Source organism: Eumetopias jubatus, unplaced genomic scaffold (assembly GCF_037043125.1).
Source record: "Eumetopias jubatus isolate StellerSeaLion01/CBP00866 unplaced genomic scaffold, mEumJub1_p1.0 scaffold_15, whole genome shotgun sequence".
NCBI lineage: Eukaryota > Metazoa > Chordata > Mammalia > Carnivora > Otariidae > Eumetopias > Eumetopias jubatus.
Genome location: NW_028274821.1, coordinates 30,304,401 through 30,328,162, shown reverse-complemented (window position 1 = coordinate 30,328,162; position 23,762 = coordinate 30,304,401). Strand labels below are relative to the sequence as shown.

The window sequence follows — 23,762 nt, the reverse complement described above, 5'->3', positions numbered from 1 at the left end:
CTGGCACACCTGACCTTGGAATTCAAACATACTTGACCTCTGCCTTCCAGGAGTCTTAGGGCCTGACAGACTAGTTTTCTTTTGTGGGGTTCATTTGCTGGCTAGAAACATGCTCTGCCTCATGATACATCTACACCCAAGCATCTCAGGAGCGCGGCAGGAGAACGTCGGTCAGGGAGGGCCTTCCCTTGTTTGTAGGTCCCAACACAGTCCTCCCACCCGCTCTGATTTTTCCCTACAGCATGTTAGGGATTCCCCCTGCTCTTTGCTTCTGCTCTGTCTTCTCGGGGACACTGGACTGTGGACAACCACATGACCAAAACCTGCCATCCATCTGCCCCACCACTTGGTAAGAGGTAGTCCCGGTGAGCAGTCTTCCACAGGCTCAGAAACGGTACCCCACCCCCCAAAACTTTTCTGACCACAGCACCCAAAAATCTTCAGTATGTCTGGGAAGGATGCGGTGTTTCCAAATACAGTATTAAATCCTGCGCTATGGGCTTTTCAGGCATTATTTACAATACTAGGGACCTCTGTTTTGCCAATCTTCAAAGCCAAGGTGGGCGGAGTGACTTCGCGCGACAGCATCAAGCCTGCCGAGGAATGACACAGCCCTCGTGCTGTGCCAGCTGGTCGCGATGGCCGAGCCTGACATTCCCTCTCCTGAGACTTAGATCGGGGCAGTCCCACTCGCCGTGTCCTTTCCAGGGAGAAGGAACAAAACAATCAATAGATCTTAGTATTCAGACATCAATTTAATAATGGGACCAAGGGTAGGCAGTCACCCACAGCAAAGCTCCTCAACTGGCTGTCACATGGTGGCGGGGTGGTTCAGCTGGTTTCCTTCTACTGGGTCTTTTTCCACGTTCCTTTCTCTTGAGCTGGGAGTGACCAAAAGGATTCAGCTTTCTATATACACAGTTAGGAGGAAATACCAACCTTTATTTACACTTGGGTTCAAGTTCAGAGCCATCTTAAACAGCATAGCAAAGCGGGGGAAAAGCACAGATCCTGGGACCAGGTTCAGATTCCAACACAAGCATGTTAACTGGGTGACAACAGGCAAATGTTATCTTGAGTTTCTGCAGTAAAATGGGGAGAGGATCACTCCAGCTGCCCACAGCTGTTACAGCGTGGGCCCCAGTCCCCGCCCCGGGCACACGGCCGAGTATGGCTCCTGCAGGGCTCGCTCTGCTGGGCAGGGCAGGACTCAGTGGGTGGCTGAACCTCTTGGTAGCCCCTAACCCCAAACGTTCACCACAGGCAAGAAATGGGAACTCAAACTGGTGTAAGGGCTGAGTGAGAAAAACTGCACACAGTGTTCAATAAATACTAGTTATTTACAAGTCTTGCCGGGCCAAGGACAGAAGGCATCTGTACATGGGTGCTGAATTCAGATACTAGTCTCGAGGGAGAAAAGGATATGGTGGTAAGTTGCAATACTCTTTTTGCCTGGACCCCTTTCACTTGATTGATGGGTTAAATAACATGATTTTAAAAATCATATGCTTAATACTCATCCTAAAAACCATCCAAACCCCAAATATGCACACTTACACTAAGCTTGTGTGTATGTGTGTACATACACACGGAAACCACGAGGTAGTTTAAATCACCATTAAAAAAGAATCAATACTTTTCCTAATTCTTGGCCACAGAGTGGTAGCCGGTGGCCGTATACACACTAGCTGCTTCAAATTACTGATTAAATGAAAACCAGAACTCAAAAAATCCCAGGAGAGTGAAGCATTTACAAGTAAACAGTAAATACAGCTGTATCCTAATTCCTCCATCTCTGAGAAGGAGGCTGTGACTGCTTGAAGTTAATGGTCCGAGTTATGTGTATTTCCTCTAATACCAAAGAACACAGCCTTCCAGTTCTGTACGATGTACGAAGCGTCTCGGTAGATTCTATTTTACATCTTTCCTCTCCCTGTTTTTGTGGGGGATTCAATACAATCTCTATATATACATTTTAAACATTATTTCTGAACTTCATTTGGAATTCCTTAAATAAAAAAATAATTGCCATCCTCCAGCTTCTTGGGAAAGTGCCAGACTAAGCCCCTGACCGAGCTACTGCTGCTCGGTGTCTGGAGAAATCCCCATCCCACAGCCCCCAGGCCGAAAAAGGGCAACGAATTCACACTACACGGGAAAAAGCAACATCTATTGTTCTTAGAGTCTGACTCTCTTCCCCACAGCAAGAAAAGTCTCTTCATAGGTATGCCAATGCTGTTTTACGTTGCTAGGGAAATAGGGCCCTCTCAAGCCAGAGCAGGAAAGTCCTCAGGGTCATCCGGGTTGGGAGCAACGTCTTGTGTCTAAAGAAGAAAAGTTTAGAAACCAACAGTCACTTTATCCATTCCCACTTGGGCACAGCCCTCTTGAGAAATATGTGCCCGCTCTTATTGAGGGGAGGTGCTAATAGGGGGTGCGGCCCAGACACCCTGGGGAGAGGCAGGCCCCCTGTACGAAGAGGAGACGCACAGGGGGGATCACAGAAGGGTGCCTCTCCCTTCTCAGACCCGCTCCTGTCCCTTCTGCAGGATGGCCAGCAGTGCCTGTCTCCCTCCCTTCCTCCCACAAACCTTTACCGAGTGACCCTTTTGTACCTGGCACTACATGATATGGAATGTTTACTACAGGGAGATACAAGGTTGATTAGAGACAGTTCCTGCCTGCCCTGGGGGCCACTGAGGTTGGGGGAGAAGCCCTGAGGAGGCCACAGTGTGGTATCTTCAGCCAACAGATGACCAGTGAATGGCCCACAGGAGGGGCGCCCACTGCAATCTGGGGGCAGAGCGCACATCATGGTCAGGTAGGGCTTTTTAGAAGAGAAGGTCCTTCCAGAGATAAGCCTCAGTGAAGGAGCAAAGAGAACACAGATCCCAAAACAGAGCAACTTGACAAGGTGAAGGGGTGGGGGCCTGAGGGCAGGTCTGAGCTGGAAGAGGGCAGGATGCACAGATTTGTTCAGAGAACACTTATGAAGCACCTACTACACACTTACACTGTGCTAGGCACAGGGGGGCCAATAATGAGCAAAGCAGACATGGTTTCTGTCATCTGCTGGAGAGACAGCAGACACTGATCGATGATCACACCAGTGAGAAAACAATTACAAATGAAGATAATGCTTCAAAGAAAAATAAAATTCTTTGCTCAAGGACTGGCCTGGAAGGAAATGTGCCCAAAGAAGACTCCTGTGAGGAAGCGAGGTCAGAGGATCTATTACTCTAGGTGAGCAGGCAAAGTGGTAGGAGCCGGACTATGAGGTGCCAAGGCCCTGCAGGGTCAGGAACACGCTTGTCTGAAGAACCAGAGGTGGGGCAGTGTTGGCTGAGAAGTGGGGAAGAATGGTATGGTTTGAGGTGAGAAGGCGAGCCTGGGGAAGTCACAAGGAGGCCTTGAAGCCTTAGGGAAGGTTCTGTCTGCTCTGAAAGCACCATAAGGGCACAGCGCATACAATCAGCTCACAGTAAGTAACCATCAGGTGATCTGACTGGATCCCAAGCCTGGGGGCCTTGTCTGAGCAGATGAGTGAGTTTTTCGCTGGTTCTGGGCATTCATGGCAGACAGTGGACCTCCTTGGTGACCGTGGAGGCCAGGGCTACTGAATGGTCTGCACCCAACTACGTCCATGCTGCTGCCATCATTGTTCCAAACACTTCGATGTCAGACCCACCCTAGCCAGGGGTGTGGACAGCAGACCCTGATGGTGCTCCCACTGGCACAGCCCGGGGCACCCCCATCCTCTCACTTCCTGGGAGAGAAAACCACCCTGGACCTAGAATACAAACACTCACCACCACTTCTGCTCTGGGTCCATAGTTCTCTGCCCTTCTGATCCTTCCCCGGCCTCCCCGTGTACCACCTCTGGCTCCACGCCCAGGACGAGGGAGGTTACCAAAATTAATCTCCAGCTGAGATGTGATGTCATTGGCTGCTTTCCGGAAAACGTGGGCATCATCTTCATAGTCATCCTTTACCATCTGAAACAGTTACAGCATCTCAGCATCACACACACACACACACACACACACACACACACACACACACCCATGGACACTCCCTCAGTTTAGCGTCCCAGAGCTCTGCCGCCAGGGAGCCGATAAGCTGGGACAGCGCCCCCGCCAACCACGTGTCGTCGGCACTGGACGGCAGGGCAAGGCAGAGGGGGCAACCCAGTGCTCTGGTTCCAGCAGAGGGGGGGTCTGCCCATTTCCCAGCCACGTGTTCTCACACTCACGGTCTTCATCCAAACATCTTTGAACTCACTATTAATTCAAGTGGGACCAAGTTTCTATCAGTTCGGCAGGTTAAGATGTAAGATTTGACATGCCTAACAGCAATCGATATAAATGTCTCACATCTAAATGTATTTTGCTGAGATTAAAAAAGTTTTAATTTCTGTCTTTTATTTGTTCACAAATGCTACTTTGATAAATAAGGAAATATCACCTTCCTAGAATAGAACTTCATGGAAAAACTCCTTTCAGTGTGGGTGCTGACTGTACAAATACCATATGTTAAAAACTGCATGATTTACAATAAACAACTCTGACTCAAAATATAGGGAAACAGTAAAACAACAGAGTATGATTATCAGAGGATTGCCACCAATGCGGCAGAAAGAACTCGAGCTGCTTTTTAAGAACTATTTCGGTCAAAATACTTTGAGAAATGACATTTTAAGAGGTCAAAATAAGTTCTGTGTCTTGTTAAAAGAAAACGACATTAAATATATCTTGTTCCAAATTTAATTTGGCTTCAATTCCTAATAATAGATAAAACAAGCCTCTCACTTTTGAATAAAATATAAATCTACAGGAAATATGCCAATGGTCTAAGATGAGAATCTCCAAAGTGCTATAATGCTAAACTTTATTCCTATAACTCGTCCAGGAAATGGAATCAAGTTTCCCTGAACATATCAAGCCCTTCTGGCCGTACGCTCATTACAGATTTCATGTTGAACACTTGTACTGCCTTCAAAGCTGCACATTAAAATAAAGCAGAGACCTTAGGTAAATGGACTGTTGAAGCTAAAAGGGCAAAAGAAAGAACAATTCAGGAGCACTGGCACTCTGGTAAAAAGGTAGACACAAAAAAACCCAGTAAGAGGCAAAATAACAGCCCAACACAAAAAAGCAGGCTCTCGGCTCTCGGGCAGAGCCCGGAGGTGGCAGTGCCTCGCTGTGGGGCTGAGCGCACTTTAAAGGGGCCCCACTTGTTTCACAGGCTGCTGTCGGTGTGGACTCTGCGAACACGAGGCATCACTGCAGTGCTCTGTCTCTTAGGGTGCCCAGCACAAAGTAAAAATTAGTGACCCCAAGATTTGGCTTTTGTTGTTTCAGAACAATTCCTGGCTAAAACCTTTGGTGCCCTAAGATTAACAAGGACCAAAGACGTGCTTTCCTGAGACCAAGCCGGATAAGTCCGCTAACCCAGTTGCTTCAGACATTCCAGGAGACTTCTCTCTGGAGCCAGGGAGGATGAATCTGGTGTGGATGCAGGAAAAACAGCTTCTATTTTTACCGAACATGTCAACTGCACATTTCACATCCTGACAGCACATTTGTTTTAGGCAAAGCTTTATTTACAATGCCCCAGAACCAAAAAGAATAAAAGTGAATAGGAAAAGAACCAACCCAGGTAGCTGAGAGACTTGTAGAAATCCCTCACGGAGATTTCCAAGAGAATAAAATAAGGCTCTGGCCACCAATGCTGCTGATGTAGAAAAAGCCACTTCTAGTGGGACAGCTCAAAACTTACTAGTAAGGCGTCTGGGAGATCGGACTCGCCAAAACGGGAGGCGGGAGGGGATCCTGGATCATGAACAACCCTCTAATGCGAGTATTCATTCAAAGAATACAGCTAGTCAAAGTGTAAATGGAAACACAGACAAACCTACATAGCACAAAAGTCCCAAGTTTCTAACAGAAAATCAATGAATGGTATCCAGCAGAAAGGAAGAATCTGCTCACCACCATCATCGACAGAGAGACGTGTATCAGGATAAACAGCTGCGAATGAATGATGGCAATTCTAAATTTTAAAATGAGAATGCTTCAGGGTGCCCTTAAGTTCAGGAACGTAAATGGACTATGATTAAAGGACGTGCTGACCATCCAAACAATCTCTGCGGGAGATCTTTCCAAAGCCGAGGCCTTCCCGGGCTGAACACAAACTATGAGAAATAAGGGCCTGACAGGAGGGAAGAACACTGTGAGCGATCCTGAGCGCACCACCAGGCTCTCGGGGGCTCCTCCTCAGAGCAGAGGGGGCAGGGCTGCTGCAATTAATAGAGCACAGAACTCCAGCCAGTTTAAAATGATCCACTACTCCCAATTAAATGCTCTTATGAAGAATCTGAGCTGAAACTACTCTAATCATGGAATGCACAGTAGTTATCCTGTGAAATGACACTGTTCGTGAAACACTGTACCCCTCTTTTGAGACAAAAATGAAATGCCATTAACATACAGTATTTGCACAGTCAAAAAAGCACAGTTCTGGGTTGAGCAGAAAATGCACTGTCACCGCAACTGCTCTGTATGAAGTGTCAATAGGTCAAGTTTCAGCTCTTATGAACAATACAGATAAAAATACAGATAAAATTAGGCACACATCGTATCTGATTACTCCTAGGTAGAAACTAGCATGCCAACTACTAATGTCCCATTTTCACCCTAGAAGTGGAAAGGGTCCATTTGGTTTTTAGTGAGGTAATCTAGAAGATTACCTCTAGAGAAGAAAATGTTATGCTTACATCATCTCTATACTTGGACTTGTGTATCACCACCGCTTTGGAAGGGACAGTGGACTCAGGTTTCCGGATATTAAACTCAGGCTTTGGTCTGGTCTGTTCTTGAAGATTTTTCCATTCATCGAGGGTCATCTCTTGAACTTGGGTTTCCTCTTCTAACTCCAACTCAGGAACTCTGTGAAGAAGTAGAAGTTTTTGATGGGTCTAAAATGTCTATTTCCTCAAAGACAAAGTCATTACTATTCATTTACCATACTTTCACAGTCCCGCATATCAAATTTACATGAGGTAAGACAATCTCTGAACCATAAAGCTTCCTTATTTTAAATCATTTTATGCCATCAATGCCAACTGAAGGTAATTCCTGTCTGTTTTCTTTTTTCTTTTTTTTAAATAATCTGTATGCCCAATGTGGGGCTCGTTACTCACAAGCCCGAGATCAGGAGCCGCACATCCCACCAACTGAGCCAGCCAGGCACCCCACTTCCTGTCTGCTTCAAAACTGTCTTTGAAAAATGGGAACATCACCATCCCATTAACATTACACTTCACCTCCAGGCAGCACCTTCTCAGATGGCATCATACACAAAATGAGACAACTGCAGACGAAAAAGGAGAAGCTCTTGCATCAGAACAAATATATAGGCAACCATGAACAGAGTTATAAAACAGTGGGTTATGAATACATAGTTTTGTAAATATCCTCTTTAAATTCATGTGATTTTAAAAGAAAACAGAGGATATATATATCAATGGACTAGAATTCAGAGACCAGAAATAAATCCTCACATTTACAATAAATTGATTTTTTTCAAGCCGGTGCCAAAGACAATTCAGAGGAGAAAGCAGAGTCTTTTCAACAAATGGTGCTGGAAAAACAGGATATCCACATGCAAAAGAAGGAAGCTGGATCCCTACCTCACACCATAAATATAAGAGTTAGAAATATAAACCCCTAGAAGATGACACAGGCATAAAACTCCATGATCTTAGTTAGATTAGGCAGTGGTGACACCAAAAGTGTATGCAGAAAAAGAGAAAGTAGATAAACTGGACATCACCAAAACTTCTGAAAACTTTTGTGCTGCAAAGGACACCATTAAGAAAGTGAAAAGACAACCCATGGAATGTTAGAAAATATTTGCAAATCATGTATCTGATAAGGGACTTACATCTTGAACACACAAAGGACTCTTACAACTCAATGAAAAGAAATAACCCAATTGAAAAATAGGCAAGGCTCTGAATAGACATTTTTCCAAAGAAGATCTACAAATAGCCAATAAGATGCTCAATATCATTAGCCATCAGGGAAATGCAAATCAAAACCACAATGACTTATACCCATTCCATACTCAGTAGGCCGATTAGGATAAAAAAAGACATTTAACAGGTGTTGGTGAGGATGTGGAGAACTTGGAACCACATTCATACATTGCTGGTGGGAATATGAAACGGTGTGGCCACTTTGGAAAACAGTCTGGCAAATCCTCAAAATGTAGTCTAGAGTTACCATCTGACCTAGCAATATCACTCCTAGGTATACACCCAAGAGAAATGACAACATGTGTCCGTGTGAAAACACAAATGGCAAATCGATAATGCTGTTTGTAGAGCATTATTCATAACAGCCCAAAAGTGGAAACAGCTTGAATGTCCATCAACTGATGAACAGAGACACAAAATGTGGTATATATCTAATACCATGGAAAATTATTTGGCTATAAGAAGAAATGAAGTACTGATACATGTTACAACACGAATAAGCCTTGAAGACCTTATGCCAAATGAAATAAACCAGGCACAAAAAGTTTATGTACGATTCCATTTATATGAAATATCCTGAAAAAGCAAATTCATAGACACAAAAAGCAGATGAGTGGTAGCCAGGGACTGGGGGCAGGGAGGCCAGGGAATGGCTGCTTAATGGGTATAGGGTGACGAAAACGTTCTGGAACTAGGTAACAGTGATGGTTGCATAACACTGTGAATGCAGTAAATGTCACTTAGTTGTACACTTTAAAATTATTAAAATTGTAAATTTTGTTATGTGTATTTAGCACCAAAAAGAAAATATATGAAAAAGAAAGAAATGAAGCACTGACACATCCTATGGCATGGATGAACCTGAAAACATAATGCTAAGTGAAATAAGCCAGGCCCAAAAGGACAAATATTATATTCCACTTATATGAGGTACATACAACAGGCAAATTCATAGAGATATAGAATGGAGGTTACCAGTGGCTAAGGGGAGGGAGTCAGGGGGATTTATTATTTCATGGATACAGTGTTTCTATTTGTGATGACAAAAATGTTCTGGAGATGGATGGTGGTAATGGTTGCACACGGTGTGAATGTAATTAATACCATTAAACTGTACATTCAACAAGTGGTTAAAATGGCGATTTTTATGTTATATATGTTTTACCACAATTTTTAAAAATAAATAATATACCCCAAACCATTGAACTGTACAGTTTAAATGGCTGAATTTTATAGTATGGGAATCATATCTCAATAAAGTTTGAAAGAAAAAAAATTAGGTGATGAATGGGAAGGGAATCAAATCCATAATACCTTCACAGAAGGGCTAATGTGACTTACAGTCCTAGGTTATAGGTTTATGATACAAAAACTATTAGTGAAATCAGGAGACAAACCTAATTATAGAGCATCCAAAACAGACATATTTATAAAGTAACTTTAAAATATCAAGCAAATGGTAGAAAAAACACCAGAGCAGTGGTTGCCTCTGAAGGAGCATGAGGGAACTTTCTGGCATGGTGGTAATATTCTATATTTTGATAGTGGAGTTTGGGTTCCACAAGTTTCTCAAAACAATGATTGTGCACTTATTTTTATACATTTCATAATGTATAAAACTTAAGTTTTATATCAGTTTAGTTGGTAAATTAGGTGTTTAAAATTCTTTAAACTTTGCTATGTTGGAAAATTTTCATAATAAAATGTTAGAAAAATGCTAAATATTAAAATATCCCTATATATATATACATATATATGCAAAAATATGAAAAGACATTAAGAATCTGTAATAACAAAATACTGTAAATAACCCAAACTCGTCTAGAGAGAAATTTGGTAGAAAAATTATGGATATTAAACATGAATATTAAACCGCTTAAAAAGGAATGAAGAATATATCTATATATTACTATAGAGCATCTCCTGCATATGTTCATGAAAAAGCAAAGTGGAATGTACATTACCATTCACCTAAGAAATAGTGAGACATACAAATGTATCAGGTATCTCCCCCTTTCTGGAAGTTCACATTAAGCTTTTACAAAAAGCCTGCAACAGGGGCGCCTGGGTGGCTCAGTTGGTTAAATGACTGCCATTCAGCTCAGGTCATGATCCTGGAGTCCCGGGATTGAGTCCCACATCGGGCTCCCTGCTCAGCATGGAGTCCACTTCTCCCTCTGACCCTTCCCCCTTCTCATGTGCTCTCTCTTTCTCTCTCAAATAAATGAATAAATAAAATCTTTAAAAAAAAAAAAAGAAGCCTACATCAGTACCAGTTTCTGCAAACTGAAAGAATTCCAAAGAGGACTTTAGTTTTTATGAAAAAAGGCAAAAAAGTGAAAAATAGTATTCAGCTTTTATTGTGCAGTGGGGCAGAGTGTATCCTAAGCAGCAAGAACAGCCTGAGCAAGCTCATTCCCTGGGAACTACACTCAGTATATCTCAGCATCAAGCTGACAGCTTTGAACTGTGTCTGGGAGCATGTGTGCTTTATCTCAATTTATTTTGTGCATTTGTTAACAAGATGTGTCCTAAAGTATTAGAAAAGCCTAAGCAGTTAATTTTTGGGTCAGGAATGCTCAAAAAACTTTTAATATAAATTAATGGTAATCACTTCTTTGTTCTATGCCATTTTGGCCTACGAAATGTTTCAAAGGAATGCCCTACTTTCGGATAGCAGGGGAAATCTGTATACATATAGGTTTTATTTTAAAAATTATAATATAGGCCAGAGAAAGAACACAGAGAGAAGCTAGTTAGAAAGTGTAATGTTTTATCAGATTGAACTTTGGAAACACAAATGTTTTATAATTATAAAATAGATTTAAATTAAAATTCAATCTCAGGGGCGCCTGGGTGGCTCAGTCGGTTAAGCGACTGCCTTCTGCTCAGGTCATGATCCTGGAGTCCCGAGATCGAGTCCCACATCGGGCTCCCTGCTCGGCAGGGAGTCTGCTTCTCCCTCTGACCCTCTTCCCTCTCGTGCTCTCTATCTCTCATTCTCTCTCTCAAATGAATAAATAAAATCTTTAAAAAAAATAAAAAATAAAATTCAATCTAAAATTTGAGAGCAAAATTAATCAAATGAACCTAATGTTTATCAAGTCGGTGATATAACCATCCAGAGAAACTATTTAAAGTGTCTTTAATATGACTTTGATTACTCATTTCTCTATATATAACTTTTTAGTAATCATATTATTGGACACAGTGTTGGTAATGTTGTTTGTTACTTGTGTGTGCAGCAAATGAGTGATGTTACTGACAACTGCGTTTTTCAGCATGGAAGTAAAAGAGAAACAAATGTAAGAAAGCTTTGCTAAAAACTTGTAGTCTTAAATTTCAAATGGAGGGCGCCTGGGTGGCTCAGTTGGTTAAGCGACTGCCTTTGGCTCAGGTCATGATCCTGGAGTCCCTGGATCGAGTCCCGCATCGGGCTCCCTGCTCGGCAGGGAGTTTGCTTCTCCCTCTGACCCCTCCCCTAATGTGCTCTCTCTCTCTCTCTCTCTCTCATTCTGTCTCAAATAAATAAATAAAATCTTAAAAAAAAAAATTTTTCAAATGGAAATAATGAATAAACTCATAATATATTTTATCTAAAAAGTGTGTGCATGTCCCAAATAATCATCCAATCAAGAAATGGGCAGAAGACATGAACAGACATTTCTCCAAAAAAGACATCCAAATGGCCAACAGACACATGAAAAAGTGCTCAACATCACTCAGCATCAGGGAAATCCAAATCAAAACCTCAATGAGATACCACCTCACACCAGTCAGAATAGCTAAAATTAACAAGTCAGGAAATGATAGATGTTGACGAGGATGCGGAGAAAGGGGAACCCTCCTACACTGTTGGTGGGAATGCAAGCTGGTGCAGCCACTCTGGAAAACAGTATGGAGTTTCTTCAAAAAGTTGAAAACAGAGCTACCCTACAACCCAGCAATTGCACTACTGGGTATTTACCCCAAAGATACAAATGTAGTGAACTGAAGGGGCACCTGCACCCCAATGTTTATAGTGGCAATGTCCACAATAGTCAAACTATGGAAAGAGCCAAGATGTCCATCAACAGAAGAATGGATAAAGAAGATGTGGTCTATATATACAATGGAATATTACGCAGCCATCAAAAAAAAAAAGAAATCTTGCCGTTTGTAACGACGTGGATGGAACTAGAGGGTATTATGCTAAGCGAAATAAGTCAATCAGAGAAAGACAAGTATCATATGATCTCACTGATATGAGGAATTCTTAATCTCAGGAAACAAACTGAGGGTTGCTGGAGTGGTGGGGGGTGGGAGGGATGGGGTGGCTGGGTGATAGACATTGGGGAGGGTATGTGCTATGGGTGAGCACTGTGAATTGTGTAAGACTGTTGAATCACAGACCTGTACCTCTGAAAGAAATAATACATTACATGTTAAAAAAAAAAAAAAAAGAAGAAGATAGTACGAAGGAAAAAATGAAGGGGGGGAATCAGAAGGGGAGATGAACAATGAGAGACTATGGACTCTGAGAAGCAAACTGAGGGTTTTAGAAGGGAGGTGGGGTGGGGGGATGGGTTAGCCTGGTAAAGGGTATCAAGGAGGGCATGTACTGCATGGAGCACTGGGTGTTATACGCAAACAACGAATCATGGAACACTACATCAAAAACTAATGACATAATGTATGGTGACTAATAAAATAAAATTTAAAAATAAATAAAATTAAAAAAATTTAAAAATAAAAAATAAAATAAAACGTGTGTATTTCTTAGCTCTGTCCACTTAAATGTCCTAGAAACAATCAAGAACCTAGTAGCAGTGAGCACCCCTAGTGCTCAGACTGTGGTCTCTAACTCCCATATTCTATTAAAGGAAAATGGCTCTCTTTGGAAAAATGACTGTGTGAGGTATTTTGTATTGGGTAGGAAGTATAGATGATGAGCTCAGAACACATCTTACCAAAATGCAAGAAAGTGATTAAAGATCACTGAGTGTGTGTAAAGGATCAAGAATCAAATCGAAGAAGTTCCCTCTAGCTAAAAAAATGGGTTAAAAAACCCATAAGAATAAAAAACTCAGTGGATTGAAACACGTGAAATATGTTTAAATCTCTAAGTTCATAAAGTCACTTATACCTCGGAAGTATGAGAGGGAACCGAACCAACTCACTATTCTAAAAGGTACTTCTAGTACCTTTTATTTATCCTACATTTCTTAAACAAACTTCTACCTCACTATAATCAACTAGTTCTAGGTAAGTTTTTCTTTACAGATCATGCCAGCTAGTAAGTGAAAAAAGAATGAGATTATCTGACTATCACCAGTGTGCAGCCTTAATGAAATAATGCAACAAGGCAATGATGACCAGCAGCCTTCCAAAACCTATGAAACAATCCTGCAAAGAGCTGAACCTGAATTTGATCAACCCTCTCACTTTCACTATTAATTTTCAGGGAATACAGAAAATCCAGGGGACAGAGAACACATTCAACTACACAAGCAATGCTGTGCTGCAACTGGCTTGCACCAGTTTGAACTGGCTCACAGCCAATTGTTAAATTTTCACTAATTTTGTGAGCTGGCTGTTAATCACTGTCAAAAATTAAATTATATAAACTTACAATTAACTATATTAAAGTGAAAGAATAAATAATCACAATCCACTACTCCCTAATAGTGAATTTCACTATATTTTACCTTTATCTATGCTCTTGGGTTAATTATACCTAGTGTATGTATATAGTGGAAATGTTACATAATAGCGTACTATTGCACATCTCTTCCGGACTCTGCATTCAGATGACACACTGGTAGTTTTAAATCAGCCATGATTTAAATATGTAAACATATTTACACCACAGAAACCAGAAAGTGCAACAGATCCAGGCTTTTTCATACTAGAGGGCCAGATGTTGAATATTTACCAGCACACCATTGCCCACAGGGAAGCACTCAGTAAAATTCTGACTCTGAACATATGACCCGGTTTCTTTGACAAATAAATTGCAAGGGAAAGAAAAAACATACAGATTAAGACTTAAGAATAATCAAGATAGTGTAATATTAGTGTAACATAAACCAATGGAACAAAGCATAGGGTAGAGAAAGAGGCCTAGACATAAGTGGGCAACTGATTTTTTTTTCCTAAAGATTTTATTTTTTTATTTGTCAGAGAGAGAGGACAAGCAGGGGGAGTGGCAGAGGGAGGGAGAAACAGGCTCCATGTTGAGCAAGGAGCCCGACGCGGGACTCGATCCAAAGACCCTTGGATCATGACCTGAGCCGAAGGCAGACGCTTAACCAAGTGAGCCACCCAGGTGCCATGCGCAACTGATTTTTAACAATGGTGTTTCATGTGCTGTAGTAACTGGATATACATATGCTAAAAAAAGAAAAAAAGGGAACTCTGATCCCCACCTCACACTGAATACAAAAATCAACTCAAAATGGATCACAGACCTAAATATAAAAACCTAAATTATTAAACTTACTGGAGAAAACTTTTGTGATATTAAATTGGGCAAAGATTTCTTAGATTTGAGACCAAAAGCAGGATCAATAAAAGATAAAGATGATAAAAAATAGACTTCATCAAAACTAAAAACTGCTGCTCTTCAAAGGACACTGTTGAGAGAATGAAAAGACAGGCCACAGACTGGAAGAAAATATCTGCAAATCACAAACCTGATAGAGGACTTAAATCTGGAATATATGAAGAACTCTCAAAACACAGTAATAAAAAAACAGTTATAAAATGGGCAATGTCAACACTCTTTATTAAAGAAGATATACAGATGGCAAATAACCTATAAAAAGTTGCTTTAACATCATTAATGAGTCAAAAGGGAAATACAAATTAAAACTCCAATGACACATAAACCTATTATAATGGTTAAAAATCATAAAAACTGAAACAACCACTTTAGAAAAGAGTTTGTCAGTTTCTTAAAAAGTTATATATACATCTGCCATATAGTCAGTCCAACCATTCCACTCCTAGGCATTTACACAGGAGAAATGAAAATGTATATCCCAGAAAGACTTATACACAAAAACGTTCATAGCAGCTTCAACCATAATAGCAAGAACTGGAAACAACCTAAATGACCAGCAGGTAGATGGATAAAGAACCTGCAGTCTATCTGTACAGTGGAATACTGCTGGACAATAAAAAGGAGTGAACTATTGATACATGCAGCAACATGGATGAATCTCAAAAGTGTGCTCAGTGAAAGAACACAGGGAAAAAGAATACATGATGGATGATTCCATTTACAGAAAACTGTAGCAACTGCAAACTAATCTTTAGTGACAAAAAGTAGATCACTGGCTGCCTAGGGGAAAAGGGCCTGGAGGGAGGGATGACAAAAGGATAAAAGGGAACTTTTGGGGTTGATGGATATGCTCATCATTTTGATTGTGGTAATGGTTTTACAAGTACATATGGATGTCAAGGCTCGTGAGACTGTACATACTAAATATATGTCACTCATTGGATGTAAACTCTATCTCAATAGTACTGTTTTAAAAAGAGATAAGAGATATACCAATTGAGATGCATATTTCAATATTAATTCAAACAAAGAAGTTGTTTTAAAAAGAGATTTTGAAACAATCAGGAAACTGACAAACTGCCCATATATGGGACATTATTCCAGTTAAAAAGAGTAGACTTTTAGGGGCACCGGGGTGGCCCAGCCAGTTAAGTGTCTGACTCTTGGTTTTGGCTCAGGTCGTGATTTCAGGGTCGTGAGACTGAGCCCCCACATCAGGCTCTGTGCTCAGCGGGGAGTCTGCTTAAGACTCTCTCTCTCTGTTTGCCCCTCCCCCTGCACTCGTTCTCTCTCTCAAATAAATCAATCTTAAAAAAAAAAAGAGTAGACTTTTGGATAGAACACTCTGAAACATTTAAGAATGATATGATATCCTGGGGGGAAGAGGAAATGTGTAGAGATATATATGAAACAAAAATGGCCATGATTTGATAAAAGTCTAAGAGGAATAACTTAGATGGAGGTTCATTATACTATTTTTTTATATACATCCTTCTATAACATAATCTCTAATACAGATCTAAAAATAAAGAAATGTTAAGGATTCATGAGAGTCCTTTAGGCTACTTGTGACAGAATTAGGAAACCAGCAGAACTCATTTCTTTTTTTTTTTAAGATTTTATTTATTTTTTTGACAGACAGACACAGCAAGAGAGGGAACACAAGCAGGGGGAGTGGGAGAGGGAGAAGCAGGCTCCCTGCTGAGCAGGGAGCCCGATGTGGGGCTCGATCCCAGGACCCTGGGATCATGACCTGAGCCGAAGGCAGACACTTAACCTATTGGACCACCCAGGCACCCCTACAGCAGAACCCATTTCTATAATGCTATTCTGATTGCAGACTATAATCTAGTTCTGATTTCTAAAACTGATGCAATGAATTTGAGGATTCTTTCATAACTCAGATGACCTAACAGAAGTTAATAAATTCCAAAAAGTTCAGTAAGAACAGACTTTGTGTTAAGACCACAAAAGAAGTACTTTTTGTGTCTGCTTGTCTTAAACAACATCGTATCTAAACATGAAGGGCTAGAACATAAAAGGGTAAGGCATATGGGAGATGCAGTCTTGAAGTGATACACAGACACTCAAAGTGAAGCAAACAGTGGAGCTCAGAAGAGAACGCTGGCGGCAACTGATTCCCTCCTTGAAAGCGATCGCCCTGCCCCCACTCACTCTGGGGCACACCATTCATGAGTGGATGTACAGATGTGCCCGATGCATCCTCCCTTCCCATCTGTCATTGCAACAAGCCATGTTGGGAGCAGTATAAAATCACTAAGGACAGGCTCGTTAACCTTATTCTCCACTGACTACAAATTATTACAAAAACACATTCTATGAAAGCTCTGTGAGGCAGATCCCATTTCCTATCTGAATTGGCACCAAATGCAGTTTTTACTGGCAGTTTTAGCAGGCTGGATTTTCAACAGGAAGAGATATATAATTAATCCCTCAGTTCCAGAGGGATGAAAGCGGTTATATTTCTAACTGTTATAAAAGCATTGTAATTGCTATCACTGTAAATTTAACACCCCCTTCCCCCCCCCCCCCACCTTTTAACTAATTCAAAGACCTTCACAGTTCTTGGTATATTACCAAAATCTTGGGAGATGACTTTCCATCAAAGCTGCTTATAAATATAAAGTGGTCTAATCTACGATCTGTAATGTGAATAATGCTATATGCAAATTTGATAGTTAAACATTTGTTTCTAAATGGGTGAAATTATAGAAGAAATAGAACTGTTTTAACAACTGTTACTTTATTTAAAAATAAATGAGGCAATAATGCTAACATTTACTGCATGCTTACTAGGTGCCAGATGCTATTCAAAGCACTTTACATTAATTTGGTCATGATCATTAATCCCATGAGTTAGATCCAATTAATAGCTCCATTTTACAGGTAAGGAAACTGAGGCAGAGGTCATATGTTAACAAATGAAAGAACCATGTTTCATATCCACTCATTCTATCTCCAAAGCTCAGACTCAAACTCTGTGCTTTTTAGGGAATAAGAGGGCAGAGAAATACACTCAGAAGACAGTCAGGATGTGGGCAGAGAAAACATATGTAACGCCAAATGTCCAAATATCCATTCAGTCAATACGTTTTCACCTCAATACGTGAAAGGGTGCAGGGAACCGAAAAAAAGTGGGTTCTAGAAATAAAACTTGATTGACTACTTAACCAGGGCAAGTGGATTTAACCTAACACGTAAACAATACCTCTTACTTCCTTCCCAAGTACTGAAAGGGAAGTGAATTTGATGCTAAACTTGTGAGCTCCTCAGAAATTTGCCATATACATTTTAAAGAGGTGTTTTCCGGCTTTAAGAAAATTCAATCTTCACTGTCTAAAGAAAAAAATACTTGGAAACAAACTACAGCAAAAAATATTTCATTGCAGGTATTTTGTAATGATGCTTCCTCAACACTCTCTTTTCATAAGGACTTTTTACTTTTTTTTTATTATTATGTTATGTTAGTCACCATACAAGGACTTTTTTACTTTTAAGGAAGGAGGGGAGCATTGTTCCATATTACTGAATAGGGAAGTCCTCAGCCACCCTAGCAGCCCTTCCTCTGCTCACACAACCAACATCTCCCCTTTTCAGTTCTTCATAGAAAATTGGTGTAAATGGCACTTTTCAACCATTCCTGCCATTCACTACAGGTAAGAGCATGAATGTCTGTCCAACAATATCTGCTTTGAATGCTAGCTCCGCAATTCTTAGCAAGTCCTTTCACCTCTATGTCTCCCCATGAGGTCAGCAACAGTGTCGACTCCTTCACCAAGGGGCAGCAAAGAGTTAAGGAGTTAAGACATGGAAGCATTTAGAGCAGCTCCTGGCACACAACAAATGCTCTGTAAATGTTAGATTTATTCTTATAGTCTTGTAGCAAAATACTCCCAAGACATCACCGCAAGCATCCTCAGACATGTGATAAGGAACACGTAATACTTCCATAACGAAAGGGGGAAGGAGGGAAGAAGAAAAGGAAGGGCATAGCATATCTGTCAACAAAATGTGTCCAATCTGAGGAAAATATATGCTCTTTGGGGTGTATGTCTGAACATAAGTGAGGGTACATTAAATTAATCTATCAGGAAGTTCTAAACTGAGAGGTGCGCTGATATACATTTTGGCTGGGTGCTAGATCAGCCTGAGAGTTAGGTCAGCATTCAGATAAAGCGGACATCAGAGAGCATCACCGTCATCAGATGTACTTCTCAAACGCAAACATAATATTGAAATTATCAAAAAACTGTAATAGTATTATTGTGATAATTTTAAAGTGTGACAGGGCAGTGCAGAAACAAGAACTTCACAGCACGGTGGGCTGTTGGATGGCCATGCCCCTGCACCACGGCCCAGCTCCTGCAGTTCTAACTAGACGCTCACTGTCCACTGCAGTCAGCAGAGAAGAAGGGGGTCTGCCAGCTAGCTCTGCTAGGACTCTGCAGACTGTGAGACTGCCACCAAATCATTAAGTACTATTTTGTCTTCCAGAGTAGCCAAATGAATTATTTTGTCTAATATTATAAAAGCTAGAGTACCTCAATCAATTCCATAGATTAGAGTTATGCTATAATTGACTCTATTATTCTGCCTTACATAGCCTGAATTTGTATACATGGTTTATTGGCTCAAAAAAGATGTAATTTTTCCTGAAGGTGTCTAGTTAACTCACTTTCTCAACATTCACATAAACTTTAATCTACTTCCTTAGTTACCTGTCTAAATATTCACATCGTTAACTTATTTAACTCAAAACATTTCTTAGTTGTTCTGAATAGTAAATTAACAGCTTCCATAATCATCAATCATTGCAGCATTTTACTCTTGCAATAAGAATAAGGATAGCAGATATTTACATAGCATTAACTACATGCCAGGTCCTCCTGTGTGATGCATGCGCGCGCGCGCACACACACACACACACACACACACACACACACACACACACACACACACACACACACACACACACACACACACACACACACACACACACACACACACACACCCAACCAGTCCTTATAACAACGCTAAGATGTAGGTACTATTATTATTCCCATTTTACACATGAAGAAAACTGGCATAGAGAGAATAAAAAACTTGCCCAAACTAGTATGTGGCAGAGTTGGGATGTGAACCCACATGCTGGCCGGGGGTCTGTGCTCTTAACCACTGGACACCTTGCCTCTCTGCAGCTGAAGAATGAGGAAGAGTTAAATCAGTGAAGAGTGAAGGGAGTTTGGAAGTGAGGTAGGGAAAAAAAGGCCACAGCACTTGCAGCAGCACTCTGGCATGCGTGGGGTGGGGGCAGGAGATTCTTCATTCTTCAGCTTGCGAACGCCAGATGCGGCCACATCCTGAACCCACAGAAGGCACCCGAGCAGCGGCACTTGAGGGCTCTGAGGGGCACAGATCACGCAAGACTGTACAGGTCAGATCAAGGGGCAGGAAAAGAACAGCAAGTCACTGGGGTCTTGCACCAGGGGTGAGGACATTACGACCCGAATGCTAGTGTGAAAGCCGCGGTGCTGTGGAAATGGCTGGTCGAAGATGAGAAAGCAGGAAACCCTGTGACAGACCAGATGAGAGGACGGCGAGGAGTGGAGATGAGAGGAGATGAGAAGGTACCTATTACCAGGGCAGGGTGACAGACTGGATTTGGGGGAAGGAAGGGGGTCGAGAAGAAGGAAGTCTCAAGGATGACTCCTAGGTTTCTGATTTGTGCAACTGGATGGATGGCGACGGGCTGTTCCACAAGATGGAAACACCTGATGAGGACAGAGGTTTCTGGACTTCTTCTGGACATGTGGAGCAGGAGGAGCATCTGCGATGTCCGTGGGAGGTGTCCAGAGTAGGCAGCTAAGTACACACACACCCGGAGCCCACGCTGGTGGTGGGAGCCAGAGATAGAGTCTGGAGTCTGCATGTAAATGACGATTCAAGCTGCAGAGGTGCATGAGATCCTATAAAGGACACTAAAAAGAGGACCTATGGCAGAGCCCTGAAGAACTCGACATTTTAAAAGACCAGAAAGACAAGGATGAGTCTCCAAAGGAGGCGCTGAGAGGCAGAAAGAAAACCAGAAGAGTACAGATATCACAGAAACCAGGGAAGGCAAGCTTAAGAAGAAATCAATAAAGCCAAATGCTCTGACAGATCAAGAAAGATGCCGATGGAAACATCTATTAGGTGTGGAGACATGTGGTGACTGTTTCCGAAGGGAAATGGGGACAGAGCCAGACCTGGAATGAAGTGAGGCTGAGGTGAGAGGAGAGGAAATGAAGAAAGAGTACATATAATCCTGAGAAAGGTAGCTGAATGAGAACGTGGGGCAAGAGTAGCAGATTTAAAATAGGTGACACTGAGCATGTTTAAACTGTTGATAAAGACCAAAGTGGGGAGGAAAGTGAATATACCTCAAAGGGAGGGAGCTGACAGTGTGAGGTTTCTCCACAGGAACAGGATCCAAAGCCTGAGCAAGTGGCAGGAGAGATGGCGCCTCTATCTTACCACGAGGGAAGGAGGCTTGGAGGCAAGCCGGTGCAGGCCGGTTTGTACCTTTAAGAGTGGAAAGATGATAAAGTTCCCATCTGATGGCTCCCAATTTCTGTGTGACATAGGAGGCAAAGTTGTATCCAGAAAACGAAAGAGGCTGTGTGGATATGGGAAGGAGGGGGGGAGGGGAAAGTGGGGGCAGTTTTAGGGTTTTGAGGAGACACGAAGGATGGAATTGATCGTTGTAAAGAGTGGGAGAAAGAGTGAGTGCAAGAAAAGAGGAATGCTGGGCAGTGTTGAGGGCTCGTTTCAGAATGCAGAGGATTGAGAACTTACAGGGGTTCCTGCCGGCTCTGCGGTGTGAGCTGCAGTGCTCAGCCTGAGGGTGCAGGGAGTGAGAAGGCAGACAGCTGGTGGTCATCCAGGAGGCGGGTTTTGCTAGCAAGGCACAACAAAAGATCCAAGGGCAAGGGAGTTTAAGGACTGGGCAAGGATGCTAGAAGTGGATCAGGGACCTCAGCTCCATAAAGAAAGAGGGAGGATGGACTCAGAATAAAGGGACAGAAGATGAGGGTCCTGATAAGAGGAAGACTAATTACAGTACAAGCTGCTGATGGAAAAGAGGTTGTGGGCGCTGGGTGGAATACCTAAACTTAACTCATTAATTATCATTAATAATCAGTCACTAGATTATTTGAATTATTAATGAGTTTGATTATTCATTAATATATCAAGATCAACCTTCTGTGACATAATAAAAGGTGAGCTTCCTGCTCTGTGAAGGACACTTAGAAATCGTTAGGAAAAAGACCAACAACCCATGGGGAAAATGAATAAAATACCCACTTGGCTGGAGATTCCTCCTCCAGGGGGCCGGGGGACTCTTCCACTGCTGTGGTCTCCTCCATTGGTGCAGTCTGCTCCACGTCACTGAAAAGCAGTGAGAATCATTCTAGTCACACAAATATGTTCACATCAATGCTCTTACATATGCAAGATTAAAAAAAATACATTTTGGGGGCGCCTGGGTGGCTTAGTTGGTTAAGCATCTGCCTTCGGCTCAGGTCATGATCCCAGAGTCCCAGGACTGAGTCCCGCATGGGGCTCCCTGCTCAGCAGGGAGTCTGCTTCTCCCTCTGACCCTCCCCCCTTCTCATGCTCTCTCTCTCAAATAAAATCTTTAAAATAAAAAAAAAATACATTTCAATATCCTTTTTCGTAAGTAAATACCATTCAAGTAATTATATACACAAACAGGTAATCTGCATCAAAATGAAAATGAGAAAACTGCTAATCCACTGAAATTACTTGAAAGATGTGAAAAGTACTTTTAGAAATAGAAGTTTCTATGAATGGCCTAAAATTAAAAACAGCTTATAATAAACAAGAACAATTATTTAAAACTCTTACTGTCCTAGGAAATTCCAAGTATTACCAGAGGCCATAAAATTTCTCAACCTGTGCTTTTAGAATGTGTTCAAATTTAAGCAACCATCAACAATACAGACTGCTAAATACATAGGATGTAATATATGAACCTCATGGTAACCACAAACCAAAAACCTGTGATACACAAAAAATAAAGAGAAAAGTATCCAAACATAGTATTAAGAAAGTCATCAAATCACAAGTGAAGAAAGCAAGAGAAGAAAGGAAAAGAGAAGAAATAAAAAAAAAAAAAACCAACAACCAGGAAATGATTAACAAAATGGCAGTAATGCACACCTATCAATAACTGGACTAAATGCTCCAGTAAAAGACATAAGGTGACTGAATGGATTAAAAAAAAGCAAGACCCATCTGTATTCTGCCTACAAGAGATTCACTCAGACCTAAAGACATACACAGGCTGAAAATGAAGAGATGGAAAAAACATTTACCATGCAAATAGAAGCAAAAAAAAAAAAAAAAAAGCTGGGGTATCAATATTTATATCAGACAAAATAGACTTTAAAACAAAAACTCTAACAAGAGACAAAGAAGAGTATTATATAATGATAAAGAGATCAATCCAAGAAAAGAATATAACAATTATAAATATCTATGCACCCAACACAGGGGCACCTAAACATATAAAGTAAATGTTAACAGACATACAGGGAAAAATCAACAGTGATACAGTAATAGTATAAGACTTTAACACCCCACTTACATTAATGGATAGATCATCCAGACAGAAAATCAATCAGTGGCTTTGAAAGACACATTAGGCCAGAGGGACTTAACAGATACAGAACAAACCATCCCCAAACAGCAGAATATACATTCTTTTCAAGTGCACTTGAAATATTCTCCAGGGGACGCCTGGGTGGCTCAGTTGGTTAAGCAACTGCCTTTGGCTCAGGTCATGATCCTGGAGTCCCGGGATCAAGTCCTGCATCGGGCTCCCTGCTCAGCGGGGAGTCTGCTTCTCCCTCTGGCCCTCCCCCCTCTCATGTGCTCTCTCTCTCTCTCACTCTCTCTCTCAAATAAATAAATAAAATCTTAAAAAAAAAATTAAAAAAAAAAAAAAGAAATATTCTCCAGGATAAATCACATGTTAGGCCACAAAATAGGTCTCAATGAATTTAGAAGGCTGAAATCATATCAAGCATCTTTTTCTGATCACAATATAAAGCCAGAAATCAGTTACAATAATAAGACTGGAAAAAACACAAACAT

At 41.3% G+C, this 23,762-nt stretch overlaps 1 protein-coding gene across 1 annotated transcript in view; it reads right to left on the bottom strand.

Moving 5' to 3' along the window:
• Positions 1-736: 736 nt before the first annotated feature.
• Positions 737-23,762, bottom strand: part of HABP4 (hyaluronan binding protein 4) — a 42,967-nt gene continuing 19,941 nt past the window's right edge. The window contains exons 5-8 of the mRNA XM_028122275.1: positions 21,948-22,031; positions 6,776-6,947; positions 3,810-3,995; positions 737-2,324 (exon numbers count right to left, since the gene is read on the bottom strand). Coding sequence (XP_027978076.1) covers positions 2,268-2,324; positions 3,810-3,995; positions 6,776-6,947; positions 21,948-22,031 — 499 coding nt within the window. The 3' untranslated portion in view covers positions 737-2,267. The remainder of the gene's footprint in view (positions 2,325-3,809; positions 3,996-6,775; positions 6,948-21,947; positions 22,032-23,762) is intronic.